Here is a 14220-nt window from a genome sequence, read left to right as displayed (position 1 = left end):
TTTCAGACAGTACCCACATATTCTGCTGCATGTACCTACAATACCCATATCATTTTATGACACATAGTTCATGAGATGTGACATCATAAACAGTGGGATTTATTAAAAAATGCTGCATCATGCATGATGTTTAAATTTATTAGTTCATCATTACTAACTCCACTACTCCACTCACATCATATTTTGCAGAAAGTAGACACATGTGCTGCTGAATGTACCTAAAAAGTTGTATCATTGTACAACAAGTAGTTCAGGAGGTATGATGTCATAAACATCAAGCACAAGGACAGATGCTGCATGGTGTAGTGGTGGAAGCACATCTATAAAATTCAATGCTTGGGCAATACCACATTCCTGTGCTAGATAGTATTATAAAATGTCACTTATCAGAGGTAGCAGCAGACACAAACATCAAAGACAGGTCACACTGTCAGTTTATTTAATTCCACCATCAGTTTTCGATCTGTCTGAAACTACTGACACTTTACTCTAATGCTCATGTGCATATTCATTAATATTCCCAATCTTCCTCTACCATTATCTAACTCAGTAAGAAAAATCCTATTGATCCTACTGGTTTTTGCTTTCTGTCTTTCTTTCTTTCTTTCTTTCATTGTCCTCTCCCTTCCTCCCAAGTTAGTCCTCACACCCCATTCTCTCTGGTGAAGCAGGAAGTTTCTCAGAAAATAGTTCACATGTATTAAATGATCCAAAATAAATATTGTGTGCTCCATTTTGTCTGCTTGCTTTGCTTGGGGTGATGTACTGATACATTATGTGTACTGAAAAACTGGAATTTCGATTTTTAATTGCTTGATTTGCTTTGTTTCCAGAATTATTGTGTTAAACAAAGGAAAAGTAGTAGAATTTGATTCACCTCAGTCACTGTTGGAGGACAGGACCTCTATCTTCTACAGCATGGCCAAGGATGCAGGCTTAGTGTAACTAAAACAAACAGAATATATATCAACTAGAAGAGGACAAAAACCATATGTTCCTCCAGTTCAAAAATCCAATCGTATCCAACTGCTTCTTTCAAGAGAAGCATGGTTAGCTGTAAACAGTTTAATGATTTCCAGAAGAAACTATGTATGGACACAAACATACTTTTTGCCAGTATTGTGTTTTTGTTCAGGACATAGAAAACAGTACAAAATCAAGAATAACAGATGCTACTTGACATCCATCATTTATCTTCATAATCGTAAATGATTGTTTAATTTAATGCTGTACATGATATTTTGAAGCAAGAACTTGCCAAGATTATCAAGAAACAAGCTCTTTTTCTCAGCTTCACCACAGCACATTTTTTAATCGCATTTAACCTTCCAGCACTTGATAAGCTATCCATTTTAGCACATATTTTGCAGAGGGATATTACTAATACCAATAAGTTAATACAGTATGTTTCTTGGTGATCTTGCTTCCATAGCCATGTAAACTTTAGGCATCCTGTGTACAAGATGCCTATGTTCATTTTCTTTTATATTAGTGACTCAATGACTCTTTTGTAACTCACCTCTCATAATATTGGTCCTTGCAGTTTTAATTCCACCATGTCTTCTGTTACGGTCTTTTTATCTGGCACAGGCAAATATTACTATTTTTTATGATGACAATGACAGTGGGAGGTGATAAATCAATTTACTTCCTGCACTTAAATTGAGAAATCCAAAGCATTAAAATGGCACTTTGTTGTTTTATATTTTTGGATAGCTAATTGATTCATTCCATAGTTCATTGTGGTAAATAATAACAACATTGGAAAGTGTAGCTTCTGATTTCCATACTGATGTTAAACTACAATGTGAAAGCCTTGTTGCTGGTGGCAGATGTGATACATCATCCTCTTTTGTGTTTTATTGCATTAGTTATTACAAAAGTACTTATTTATTTTGTATTCATCCGTGTCAATTTTGTCAGTGACACATTACATCACAGGACATTTATGTAAATGTATATGCATTATTAACAATATTATGATAAATAAATGTAATAAATAAATAAATAAAAGGAAAGTTGCCACTACACCATATAACGGAGATGCTGGTGTGTGTGTGTGTGTGGGGGGGGGGGGGCTGTCATCTATTTTTGATGAAGGCCTTACTGGCCAAAAGCTTTATTTGTCGCATTCTTTATGTTGTGTCTATCTGTGACTCAGCATCTCGCTATATGGTGAGTGGCAACTTTCCTTTTCATAATACTGTTACATTCCATCCTGATTTTCCATTATATGAATTATTATTACTATTACTGTCAGACACTGATAGCAAATATCTGTTTGTGATGTATATTGTGTGCTTGAAAAGCAGGCCTTCATTCTCTGGTGTGTCAGAGGAAATAAAGTGCCGGCTGCAATGATACTGAGTATTTGTGAGAATATTTTGTCTTGATGTTGTGATAGACTATGTACTTCATTAACTGCCTTAGATGAATTCCCAAAATTGTGATATCTGAAGCCTATGCATGCAACTGTGATTGTACAGTTCATTCTCATTTCAGAAAATATGTTTTTTTGGAACGGCTATGTATACTACACACATTGATACTTTTGTTTCAAATAAAACAATAAATTCTTGGATAAAGATATTATTTCCTTCAAAATGTATTTAATATGTGAATCAAGCAAATTAAATACAAAATGAATGAAATCATTACAAGAAAAAGAAATTGGGTAGTTCTTACCATTGAAGCCTATAGAAGATTGGTAAATAAAGTTGGTAAGGATGGGAAGGGGGAGGGATGGAAATGGAGAAGGGGGCAGGAGGGAATGGAAAAGATGGAGAGAGGGAGGAGGAGCGAAGCCATGGAGATGAGGCTAGTAGCTAAAAAAAAAAAAAAAAAAAAAAAAAAAAAAAAAAAAAAAAAAAAAAAAAAAAAAAAAAAAACCACTGGCTAAATTAGGTTAAAATTAAAACAATAAAATGGAGTGGTGAAAAAAGAAGAACTGAAGAAAGACAGAATAACACAATTGGAAATACCACAAAAAGAATTTTAGGCACAAAATTCATGACTGGACAGTTGGCTTGGCAGAAAATCTCAAGAACATGAGAACAACTTGATCTGACAATAAGAAAAGGACTCAATCTGAGAGAGTGACAGTAATAATGGCAAAAAGATAATGAATTTAATCACACAGTTTACTCGCTGAACTGCACAAGCATCATACCATTGACTTCTTGGACAATGACTATATCTATCTGCTTGTGCAAGAGAAAAGTTGTTGCTCTTTGTTGAAAAGAAAATACAGATGCAAGTGGCATAAATAGAACTAGTTTATTACCAAATGCCAATACAAGGAAACAGACATATCCTATAAGAAGATGCTTTACTGTTAGTGTATAAGGTAAGTTCACAAATTTCTTTGCTAGCATAAGAGCTGTTCCTTGGAAAATGAGATTATCTTAAATTCAGACCGCAGGGGAAAATGGGATAAATCAATGTGAATAAACATTACTAGATAGCAATATCAAAAGATGAAACAATGATTCATACATCAATGTTATATTCCTGAAACTTTACTGTTTTAGTAGTTCATACACATGGAAGAGATTGTACCTTTTAGCTATTATATGAGCATTTTTATAATAAATCAAAATACGACAGAAACCAGTGACAGGAAACAGCTCTGGGGCAGAAGAGATAATACCAAATTACATATAAAAAAGCACATTTAATTCACTTCTGAGTTTTATATATTTACAAACCACCATCTATAAACCATGGATCTTGCATGCCTCAGAAATACAGACAGTTGCACCATAGGTGAAACTGCAACAGACAGACATGTGGCTCCTGAACAGTTGCAGCAGCCTTCTCAGTTGTTTAATATCTGATCTTGTAACATCAGCCAAAACAGCCTTGCTGTGCTGGTCTTGTGAATGGCTGAAAGCAAGGGGAAACTACAGCCATACTTTTTTCTCGAGGGCTTGCAACTTTACCCAATGGTCAAATGATGATGATATCCTCTTGTGGTAAAATAATCCAGAGGTTAAATAGTCCCACATATAGATCTCTGGATGAGAACTACCCAGGAGGAAGTTGTCTTCAGTGGAATCAAAACTGGTATCCTACGGATTGGAACATGGAGTGTCAGATCTCTTCATTGCACAGATGAGTTAGAAAATTTGAAAAGGGAAATGGATAGGATGAAGTTAGATATAGTGAGACTTAGTGAAGTTCAGTGGCAGGATGAACAGGACTTGTGGTTGGATGAATACAGGGTCATAAATATGAAATCAAATAGAAGTATGTTTACTAATAAATAAGAAAATAGGAATGTGGGTAAGTTACTACGAACAACACAGTGAACACATTATTGTAACCAAGATAAACACAGAGCCAACATGCACTACAATAGTAGAAGTTCATTGGCCAACTAGCACCACAGATGATGAGGAGGTTGAAGAAATACATCACGAGATAAAAGAAATTATTCAGATAGTTAAGCGAGACGAAGATTAAATTGTGATGGGGTACTGGAATTTGATAGTAGGAAAAGGAAGAGAAGGAAAAACTGTAGGTGAATATGGACTGGGGGAAAGGAATGAAAAAGGAAACCACCTGGTAGAATTTCCCACAGAGTATGATTTAATCATCAATAACATTTGGTTTAAGAAGCATGAAAGAAGGGTGCATAAGTGGAAGAGACTTGGAGACACCAGAAGGTTTCAGGCTGATTATGGAATGGTACGAGAGAGTGATTTTGAAACCAGATTTTAAATTGTAAGGCATTTTCAGGGGCAGATGTGTACTCTGGCCACAATTAAGTGGTTATGGACTGCAGATTAAAACTGAAGAAATTGCAATGAATGTAGGAAATTAAGGAGATGGGACCTGGATAGGTTTAAAGAACCAGAGGTGGTTGAGAGTTCCAGAAGGAGCATTAGGCAACAATTGACTAGAACAGTGGAAAGCAACACAGTAGAAGGCTAATGGGTAGCGTTGAGAGATGAAACAGAGAAAGACAGCAGAGAATCAAATAGTTAAAGAGACAGGCCTAATAGAAATCCTGGAATAACACAGATCTTGAATTCAATGGGTGAAAAGAGAAAATATGAAAGTGAATCAGGTGAAAGGGAATTCAAACGTTTAAAATAAGAGGCTGGCAGGAAGTCCAAAATGCTTAAGCAGGAATGGCTAGAGGACAAATGTAAGGATTTACAAACATATTTCACTGGGGGAAACATAGATACTGTTGTTGTTTGTTGTTGTGGTCTTCAGTCCTGAGACTGGTTTGATGCAGCTCTCCATGCTACTCTATCCTGTGCAAGCTTCTTCATCTCCCAGTACCTACTGCAGCCTACATTCTTCTGAATCTGCTTAGTGTATTCATCTCTTGGTCTCCCTCCTTTCAAGACACTGTCCATTCCGTTCAACTGCTCTTCCAAGTCCTTTGCTGTCTCTGACAGAATTACAATGTCATCGGCGAACCTCAAAGTTTTTATTTCTTCTCCATGGATTTTAATACCTACTCTGAACTTTTCTTTTGTTTCCTTTATTGCTTGCTCAATATACAGATTTAATAACATCAGGGATAGGCTACAACCATGTCTCACTCCTTTCCCAACCACTGCTTCCCTTTCATACCCCTCGACTCTTATAACTGCCATCTGCTTTCTGTACAATTTGTAAATAGCCTTTCACTCCCTGTATTTTACCCCTGCGACCTTCAGAATTTGAAAGAGAGTATTCCAATCAACATTGTCAAAAGCTTTCTCTAAGTCTACAAATGCTAGAAATGTAGATTTGCCTTTCCTTAATCTATTTTCTAACATAAGTCGTAGGGTCAGTATTGCCTCACATGTTCCAACATTTCTACGGAATCCAAACTGATCTTCCCTGAGGTCCGCTTCTATCAGTTTTTCCATTCGTCTGTAAAGAATTGCCGTTAGTATTTTGCAGCTGTGAGTTATTAAACTGATCGTTCAGTAATTTTCACATCTGTCAACACCTGCTTTATTTGGGATTGAAATTATTATATTCTTCTTGAAGTCTGAGGGAATTTCACCTGTCTCATTCATCTTGCTGACTAGATGGTAGAGTTTTGTCCGACTGGCTCTCCCAAGGCTGTCAGTAAGTTCTAATGGACTCAGGTCTTTCAGTGCTCTGTCAAACTCTTCAAGCAGTATCATATCTCCCATTTCATCTTCATCTACATCCTCTTCCATTTCCATAATATTGTCCTCAAGTACATCGTCCTTGTATAGACCCTCCATATACTCCTTCCACCTTTCTGCTTTCCCTTCTTTGCTTAGAACTGAGTTTCTATCAAAGCTCTTGATATTCATGCAAGTGATTCTCCTTTCTCCAAAGGTCTCTTTAATTTTCCTGTACGCAATATCTATCTTACCCCTAGTGAGATAAGCCTCTACATCCTTACATTTGTCCTCTAGCCATCCCTGCTTAGCCATTTTGCACTTCCTGTCAATATCATTTTTGAGAGGTATGATTTCCTTTTTACCTGCTTCATTTACAGCATTTTCATATTTTCTGCTTTCATCAATTAAATTCAATATTTCTTCTGTTGCCCAAGGGTTTCTACTAGTCCTCGTCTTTTTACCTATTTGATCCTCTGCTGCCTTCACTATTTCATGCCTCAAAGCTACCCATTCTTCTTCTACTGTATTTCTTTCCCCCATTCCTGTCAATTGTTCCCTTATGCTCTCACTGAAACTCTGTACAACCTCTGGTTCTTTCAGTTTATCCAGATCCCATCGCCTTAAATTCCCACCTTTTTGCAGTTTCTTCAATTTTAACATACAGTTCATAACCAATGGATTGTGGTCAGAGTCCACATCTGCCCCTGGAAATGTCTTACAATTCAAAACCTGGTTCCTAAATCTCTGTCTTACCATTTTACAATCTATCTGATACCTTTTAGTATCTCCAGGGTTCTTCCATGTATACAACCTTCTTTCATGATTCTTGAACCAAGTGTTAGCTATGATTAAGTTATGCTCTGCACAAAATTCTACCAGGCGGCTTCCTCTTTCATTTCTTAGCCCCAATCCATATTCACCTACTATGTTTCCTTCTCTCCCTTTTCCTACTCTTGAATTCCAGTCACCCATGACTATCAACCTTTCACTACCTGAATAAGTTCCTTTATCTCATCATACATTTCGTCAATTTCTTCAACATCTGCAGAGCTAGTTGGCATATAAACTTGTACTACTGTAGTAGACGTGGGCTTCGTGTCTATCTTGGCCACAATAATGTGTTTACTATGCTGTTTGTAGTAGCTTACCCGTACTCCTATTTTTTTATTCATTATTAAACCTACTCCTGCATTACCCCTATTTGATTTTGTATTTATAACCCTGTATTCACCTGACCAAAAGTCTTGTTCCTCCTGCCACCGAACTTCACTAATTCCCACTATATCTAACTTTAACCTATTCATTTCCCTTTTTAAATTTTCTAACCTACCTGCCCGATGAAGGAATCTTACATTCCACGCTCCGATCCGTAGAATGCCAGTTTTCTTTCTCCTGATACTATCTGCAGGAAAAGTAAAGAAGTGTTTGCAGAAACAAGAAGCAGATGTATGAATGTCAAGAGTTCAGATGGAAAACCAGTCCTAAGGAAAGAAGGGAATGCTGAAAGGTGGAAGGAATGTATAGAGGATCTATACAAGGGAAATGTACTTGTAGGCAATATTATAGAAATGGCAGAGAACGTAGATGAAGATGAGGTGGGAGACACGATGATGTGAGAAGAATTTGACATAGCAGTGAAAAACCTTAGTCAAAACAAAGCTCGGGGATTGGACGACATTTTGTCAGAACTACTGACAGCCTTGGGAGAGACAACCATGACAAAACTCTTCCACCCCGTGTGCAAAATGTGAGATACAGGTGAAATACCCTCAGACTTCAAGAAGAATGTAATAATTCCAATTCCAAAGAAAGCGAGTGCTGACAGATGTGAATGTTACTGAACTATCAGTTTCATAAGTCATGGTTGCAAAATTCTTTACAGAAGATGGAAAAACTGGTAGAAGCTGACCTTGGGGAGGGTCAGTTTGGATTCCAGAGAAATGTAGGAACATGTGAAGCAATTCTGCTCCTACAACCTATCTTAGAAGATAGGTTAAAGAAAGGCAAACACATGTTTACAGCATATGTAGATTTAGAGAAAATTTTTGATAGTGTTGCCTGGAATACTCTCTCTGAAATTCTGAAGATAGCAGGGGTAAGACACAGGGAATGAATGGCTGATTACAGCTTTTACAGTAACCAGACTGCAGTTACAAGAGTCAAGGGGCATGAAGGGGTAGCAGTGGTTGAGAAGGGAGTGAGACATGGTTGTATCCCATTGTTAATGTCATTCAATCTGCACATTGAGCAAACAGTAATGGAAACAAAAGAAATATTTGGAGTAGAAATTAAAGTTCAGGGAGAAGAAGTAAAAACTTTGAAATTTGCTGATTATACTGTAATTCTGTCAGGAACAGCAAAAGACTTGGAAGAGCAGCTGAACAGAATGGACGGTGTCTTGAAAGGAGGGTATAAGATGAGTATCAACAAAAGCAAAACAAGGATAATAGAATGTGGTCAAATTAAATGAGGCAATGGTGATGGGATTTGATTAGGAAATGAGGTACTTAAATTACTAGATGAGTTTTGTTATTTGGACACTAGATTACCTGATGATGGGTGAAGTATAGAGGATACAAAATATATATGGACAATGCCAAGAAATATGTTTCTGCAGAAAAGAAATTTTTTAACATCGACTATAGATTTAAGTGTTAGGGAGTCTTTCTCGAAAGTATTTACGTGGAGTGCAACCATGATGGGAGTGAAATATGGATGATAAACAGTTCATAAATGTGGTGCTACAGAAGAATGCTAAAGATTCGGTGGGTATATCATGTAACTAATGAAAAGGTACTAAGCAGAAAAAAAAATTGTGGCACAAACTGATTAGAAGGGACTGTTTGATAGGACACATTTTGAGACATGAGTGGATCACTAATTTTGTGCTAGAGGGAAGTGTGGGAGGGTAAAAATTATAGAGGGAGACCAAGAGATAAAATAAAGTAAGCAGATTCAGAAGGATGTAAGTTGCAGTAGCGATCTGGAGATGAATAGACTTGCACAGGATAGAGTAGCAAGGAGAGCTGCATCTAACAGTCTTTGAACTGAAGACCACAACAACATATTTATGAAAACATGAAAAGATTTTATATTTTTGTAAACATTGTTTAATTTTTTTAAAAGTAATATTAAATGCTGCATGTGGTACTGAAGGGTTGCAGTATTTGGCTTTGTAGAAACAAAATAATTTTATGTTATTAGAAGTCTACAAACTTCTGTTGAGATACTGACAGAAAAGCTGAAAAATAGCACTCACTGTCAGGCCATATAAAATGGCTGTAAAACATTACAGGTGACCTATTTCTGCATATGATTCTTACATTGGCATCCAGTTTGAAGATGCTGACATCCTCCTTCTCGGAGTTTTGCATCCATCACTTCTTGATTATTTTGTTACAAAATAGGAGCCATTGTCAAACTTAACCTGTTTCAATGGTTGGGTTTCCAATGAAAATATTTTTCCTGGACACTGGAATAAGAAAATTATAGCCAGCTCCTCATTATATTGTGCTTCTTTTACATTACATTTCAAAAAATTTTCATTGTTTGATATAGTGTGACATGCAAAGATATCCTTAATTTGTTCTCCAGTAAACTTTTTTCCTTTCTCCCCTGTGTGTGTATATTAAAAAGTCTGTATTTCTTTGACTAACTTCTTCTTCTAAAAGGCATTTGTACACACTTAATATACTGAACTTCAGTTAAGCAAGTGAAACATAACATAACTTTGAAAAAAAGTGGACTCAGTCCCTTATTCCTCTGTGGTCTTCAAATATTTAGTGATAAGTAATAAATGAAATTATCTATAAAAGATTTTTTTTTCATTTATGTTTTATATTGAAAACAGGGACACATATTTTGTATGTTCCATCACAACTATTACATTCTTTGATCTAATCCTTAGAATTCTAAATTACAGAATGACATTCCACTCAAATAATGAAAATTTCAGTACGAAAAGTCATTGTTGCCCTACACAAATCTTAATATGATTCCAGAAACACAAAAATTTTGACAATAAGAATGCTGACAACGAACACCATGCGAGGTGGCAACTGCTAACGCTCATCATGTGGAAGTAGCCATTCTGCTGAGTCATCCACTTTGTAAGGCAAAAAATGGCTGAATCGCTGTAGCCAGTTGTTGGTAAGAGCAGCTGTGCAATGGATCACATAGCTTAACTGCCACTGTTTAAGTGTCTGCCTAAATAATGGAGTAGTCAGTTTGGCTGAATGCCTTGTGGAGAAAGCAGGTTCGATTGTCAGCCATGTTGGATAGTTTACGAACTCAGGGGGTGGGTGTTGTTTTGTTGTCATCATCTATCTGCAAGTTGCCAAAGTGGTGTCGAATAAAAAGACTTGCACTAGGCAGCTGAACAACCCTAGATTGAAACTTCCCGGCAGATTAAAACTGTGTACCAGACCAAGACTCGAAAGGCAAAGGTCCCGAGTTGAGTCTCGGTCCGGCACACAGTTTTAATCTGCCAGGAAGTTTAATATCAGCACACACTCCACTGCAGAGTGAAGATCTCGTTCTGGAACCCTCGATTGGGTCTCCTGACCAAAAATTCCGTATGGTCGCTTCATTGTGTAAGTATGTACTGTATGTATGGGAACTGCCTGTTTAGAGAAAAAGATAGCTCTGCCACATAGATCAGTTATGAATCAAGTATGAATTGACCTTGGACTTTAGAAGATAGCTTTACCCACAGTTGTTAATCTACAACTTGACAGATGTCATGATTTTAAATTAATTTCTTCAGAGGACCACGAGAAAATGTCTTTCTATTCATTAAATTAAATGAGAGAAACAAGCAGTGTAGTAATCTTTCCAAAAATTTAGCAGGTCCTTGAAAATTACTGTAAAATTATTTTATTAAGTGAGAGCACAAGTGTCAGATACATTTTCTTCAAAATTCACATACAAACTGAATATGCTGCTTGTATTGTCTCCCTATTATTTTTTCACAAATTGTATCAGAACCGTTTGTATTTAATATCCTGCATATTTTTGACCATTTATGAGCGTTGCAAAAAGTGTAATTAATTTTTTATCTTAATTTGTGAACTATATATACGATCTTTCTACAAATTTTAACAGTAGTATTGCCATACAGACAAATCATTTCCCCCATACTCCATGTGAACCCTGTGATTAAATGTAGATTTTTGATGAATTTTTGCAATCTTAAGAGTGTCATGCATAATGTATTTCATAACAAATCAAAGGCTGTGAGCTACAGTTGTGGATATTTTTTCAGCAATATCTTGTTGGTGAGTAGGTACTTCCATCATAAGTACAGAATTTCCTTGAGAGTTTGTGAGTGAGCTTAACATACAAACCAAAAATCCAGGCATGGAATTCAGAACAGCTACAGAGAAAAAATTAAGGTTGAATTATAATTTGGGTTTTTGTGCCTTGCATTATCTGAGTTCCACTACATTTCAGGCTAGTATGTGTTTATCATTTGAAGTGTACAGTGAGAAGTCTCCTTTAGTCTTCAGTTATTTACACAGAACAATATTATCTTCAAAAAGTAAGAAGCCCACAGAAAGGGAAAAATGTATAACTGTTTAGAGAACAGACATGATCATCATTACATTAAGGAAGAAACAATTCCCATGCATCCAACATTGTTTGATTCTGAGACTTTATCTGTATCTGTTATAGGTAATATGATATGAGAAAGTCATGGTTGAAATAAAAATAATAGGTTAGGCACTGGGCAGTTGACAGATGCTATTTCCTTACTCAGATTAACTCTCTCTCTCTCTCTCTCTCTCTCTCTCTCTCTCTCTCTCTCTCTCTCTCTCTCTCTTTCTACTATTTTGTCCTGGGTTGCAGTTGTTCAGCTGTCAACTTTGAGAAAGGACATGGTCCAAAATCTTGGTAACACTTTCAGTCATGTTGATGTACCTGCTCAAAATCTCAAATGTAAGGTGTGTGGTTACCATTACTCCACATTAGCATCATGTGTTATAAATACGTGGTCTACACCTAATCATTGATGTTTATTTAATTTTATTTACAATTGGCACCTGAACCTTAATTTGGATATAACCTCTTAGAAAGACTCCTGTTAGCATGAAAAATACATTAGAGATTCTTAAATACTGTTTGCATCAAAATGGTCTAAAACTGGGCATCAGTAAGAAATTTTGTTATATCTCAGCTGTTCTATTACAAGTGTGTAGATAATGTTGTGTTCATCATGAGGAAGAGCATTAACCAGGGCACCAATCATCAACTGTTGATCAGATCTCAGTTCATGGTCCACCTGTTGTACAATTTCATCAGCTTGGATACTGGGTCCTTTGTTTCACTCTTCTTCATGCACATTTGTACAGCCACTTTTAAAATCCCAATACTATTGTGTAATCTTTCCATCATTCATTACTGTAGGCCCATAAATCATGCACAGCTCCTAAAGAATTTGAACAGCTCTAGATCCTTTGACATGCAAAAATCTGATTACAGTGCACACTTTGCAGTTGGTTGTAGAGTCACCGACAGATGTACAAGCAACTTTAGGTGTGCCCGGGGAAGTTTGTTGTACATGTTGTATATTAATGACATTGCATACAATATTAGTAAATAATGCAGACTTTTTGCAGGTGATGCAGTAATATACAGTGAAGAACTGTCTGAAACAATTTGCCCAAATATCAAATCCAGATAAGATTTTAAAGTGGTGCACAGTTTGGCAACTTTCTTTACATGTTCAGAAATATAAATTTGTGCACTTCAAAAAATGAATAATAATAATAATAATAATAATAATAATAATAATAACATGGTATCCTATCACTACAATATCGAGTCACAATTGGACTCTGTCAACTCATAAGAATATCTGGGTGCAACAATTAATAGAAATATGAAGTGGAACAATGACACAGGCTCAGATGTAGGTAAAGCAGGTGGTAGACTTCAGTTCAATGGTAGGACCTAAGGAAATGCTATCAGTCTACAAAAGAGATTGCTTACAAAATGTTTGTACAGTCCAACCCAAAATAATGCCATATACGACAGGCCTGCACCAAATAGGAATTATTGAAGGTTTAACACACATAAAGAAGTGCATCATGAAACGTCACAGGTTTATTTCATCCAAGGGTGAATATGACAGAGATGCTGAAAAGACTGAACTGGCAGACACCTGAAGATAGATGTAAACTATCCCATGAATGTCTACTTGCAAAGTTTCAAGAACTATGAGTGAGAACATATGCATATACTACAATCTCCTATGTGTCACTTTAATAGAGACTGCAATGACAACATTAGAAAAATCACAGCACACATTGAGATGTTTAAGCAACCATTTATTTCTCATGTTTTGTAAGGGAGTAGAATGGGAAGAAGCCATAATAATTGGTACAATGAGAAGTACCCACTGCCATGCACTTCATAGTGGTTTGCAGAGTAGGAATATAGATGTAGACTGATTTTCAAAACCACTGTTGCCTGCTTTCTCCCACAGTCCAAGGATTATTGCATCAAAAGAATGACTTTTGGCATAATAAACATTCAATAGGTGGTGATACATTCATACTACTTTGTTCTGAGCTGTCAACATTTAAGCGTACGGTAAGTGAACAGCCCTTACTTTTTGAATATGTTTATATTTCAACAGGTGCCATTTGCATTGATAACAGAAGCATAATGAATCACAGTTACTTTGAGTCAGTTATTCAATAAGGCATATTTTTTGTGAAAAAATCATTTAGTAATACAATGTTGTAAATGCAACAGAAAAAAAGTTTGTTAAGGATGTGAGTTACTCAGTAGAGACTTTTATAATGCCCATTTTTTAAATATTTTTGGATCATAATCATTCATTGAAATATATTTAACCTAAGGATTAAGACTCTGACTAAGTTGCTTGATAATATTTTAGTTGATGGAGTACAGTTTTACAATTTGAGGACGATAATGACACACTTAATTATTCACTGTAGAAGCTATGATTTTATAGTAAGGTGTTATAGAATAAAATTATTCTTTTTTTGTTAGTAAGAAATTATTTTATTATACATTTCACACATCTTTTGCATAAAAAAATGTTGTAACATTAAATGATTTTGTAACAAATTGAGTAAAATGTTATAAAACA

At 35.9% G+C, this 14220-nt stretch overlaps 1 protein-coding gene across 1 annotated transcript in view; it reads left to right on the top strand.

Annotated features, from left to right (window-relative positions):
- LOC124803281 (multidrug resistance-associated protein 1-like) overlaps positions 1-1970 on the top strand; it is a 99903-nt gene extending 97933 nt beyond the window's left edge. Inside the window, exon 6 of the mRNA XM_047264464.1 lies at positions 834-1970. Coding sequence (XP_047120420.1) covers positions 834-945 — 112 coding nt within the window. The 3' untranslated portion in view covers positions 946-1970. The remainder of the gene's footprint in view (positions 1-833) is intronic.
- The last annotated feature ends 12250 nt before the right edge of the window (positions 1971-14220 follow it).

The sequence above is a fragment of the Schistocerca piceifrons genome, chromosome 6 (genome assembly GCF_021461385.2).
Source record: "Schistocerca piceifrons isolate TAMUIC-IGC-003096 chromosome 6, iqSchPice1.1, whole genome shotgun sequence".
NCBI classification, from domain to species: Eukaryota; Metazoa; Arthropoda; class Insecta; order Orthoptera; family Acrididae; genus Schistocerca; species Schistocerca piceifrons.
This window is presented reverse-complemented; position numbering and strand designations above follow the sequence as displayed.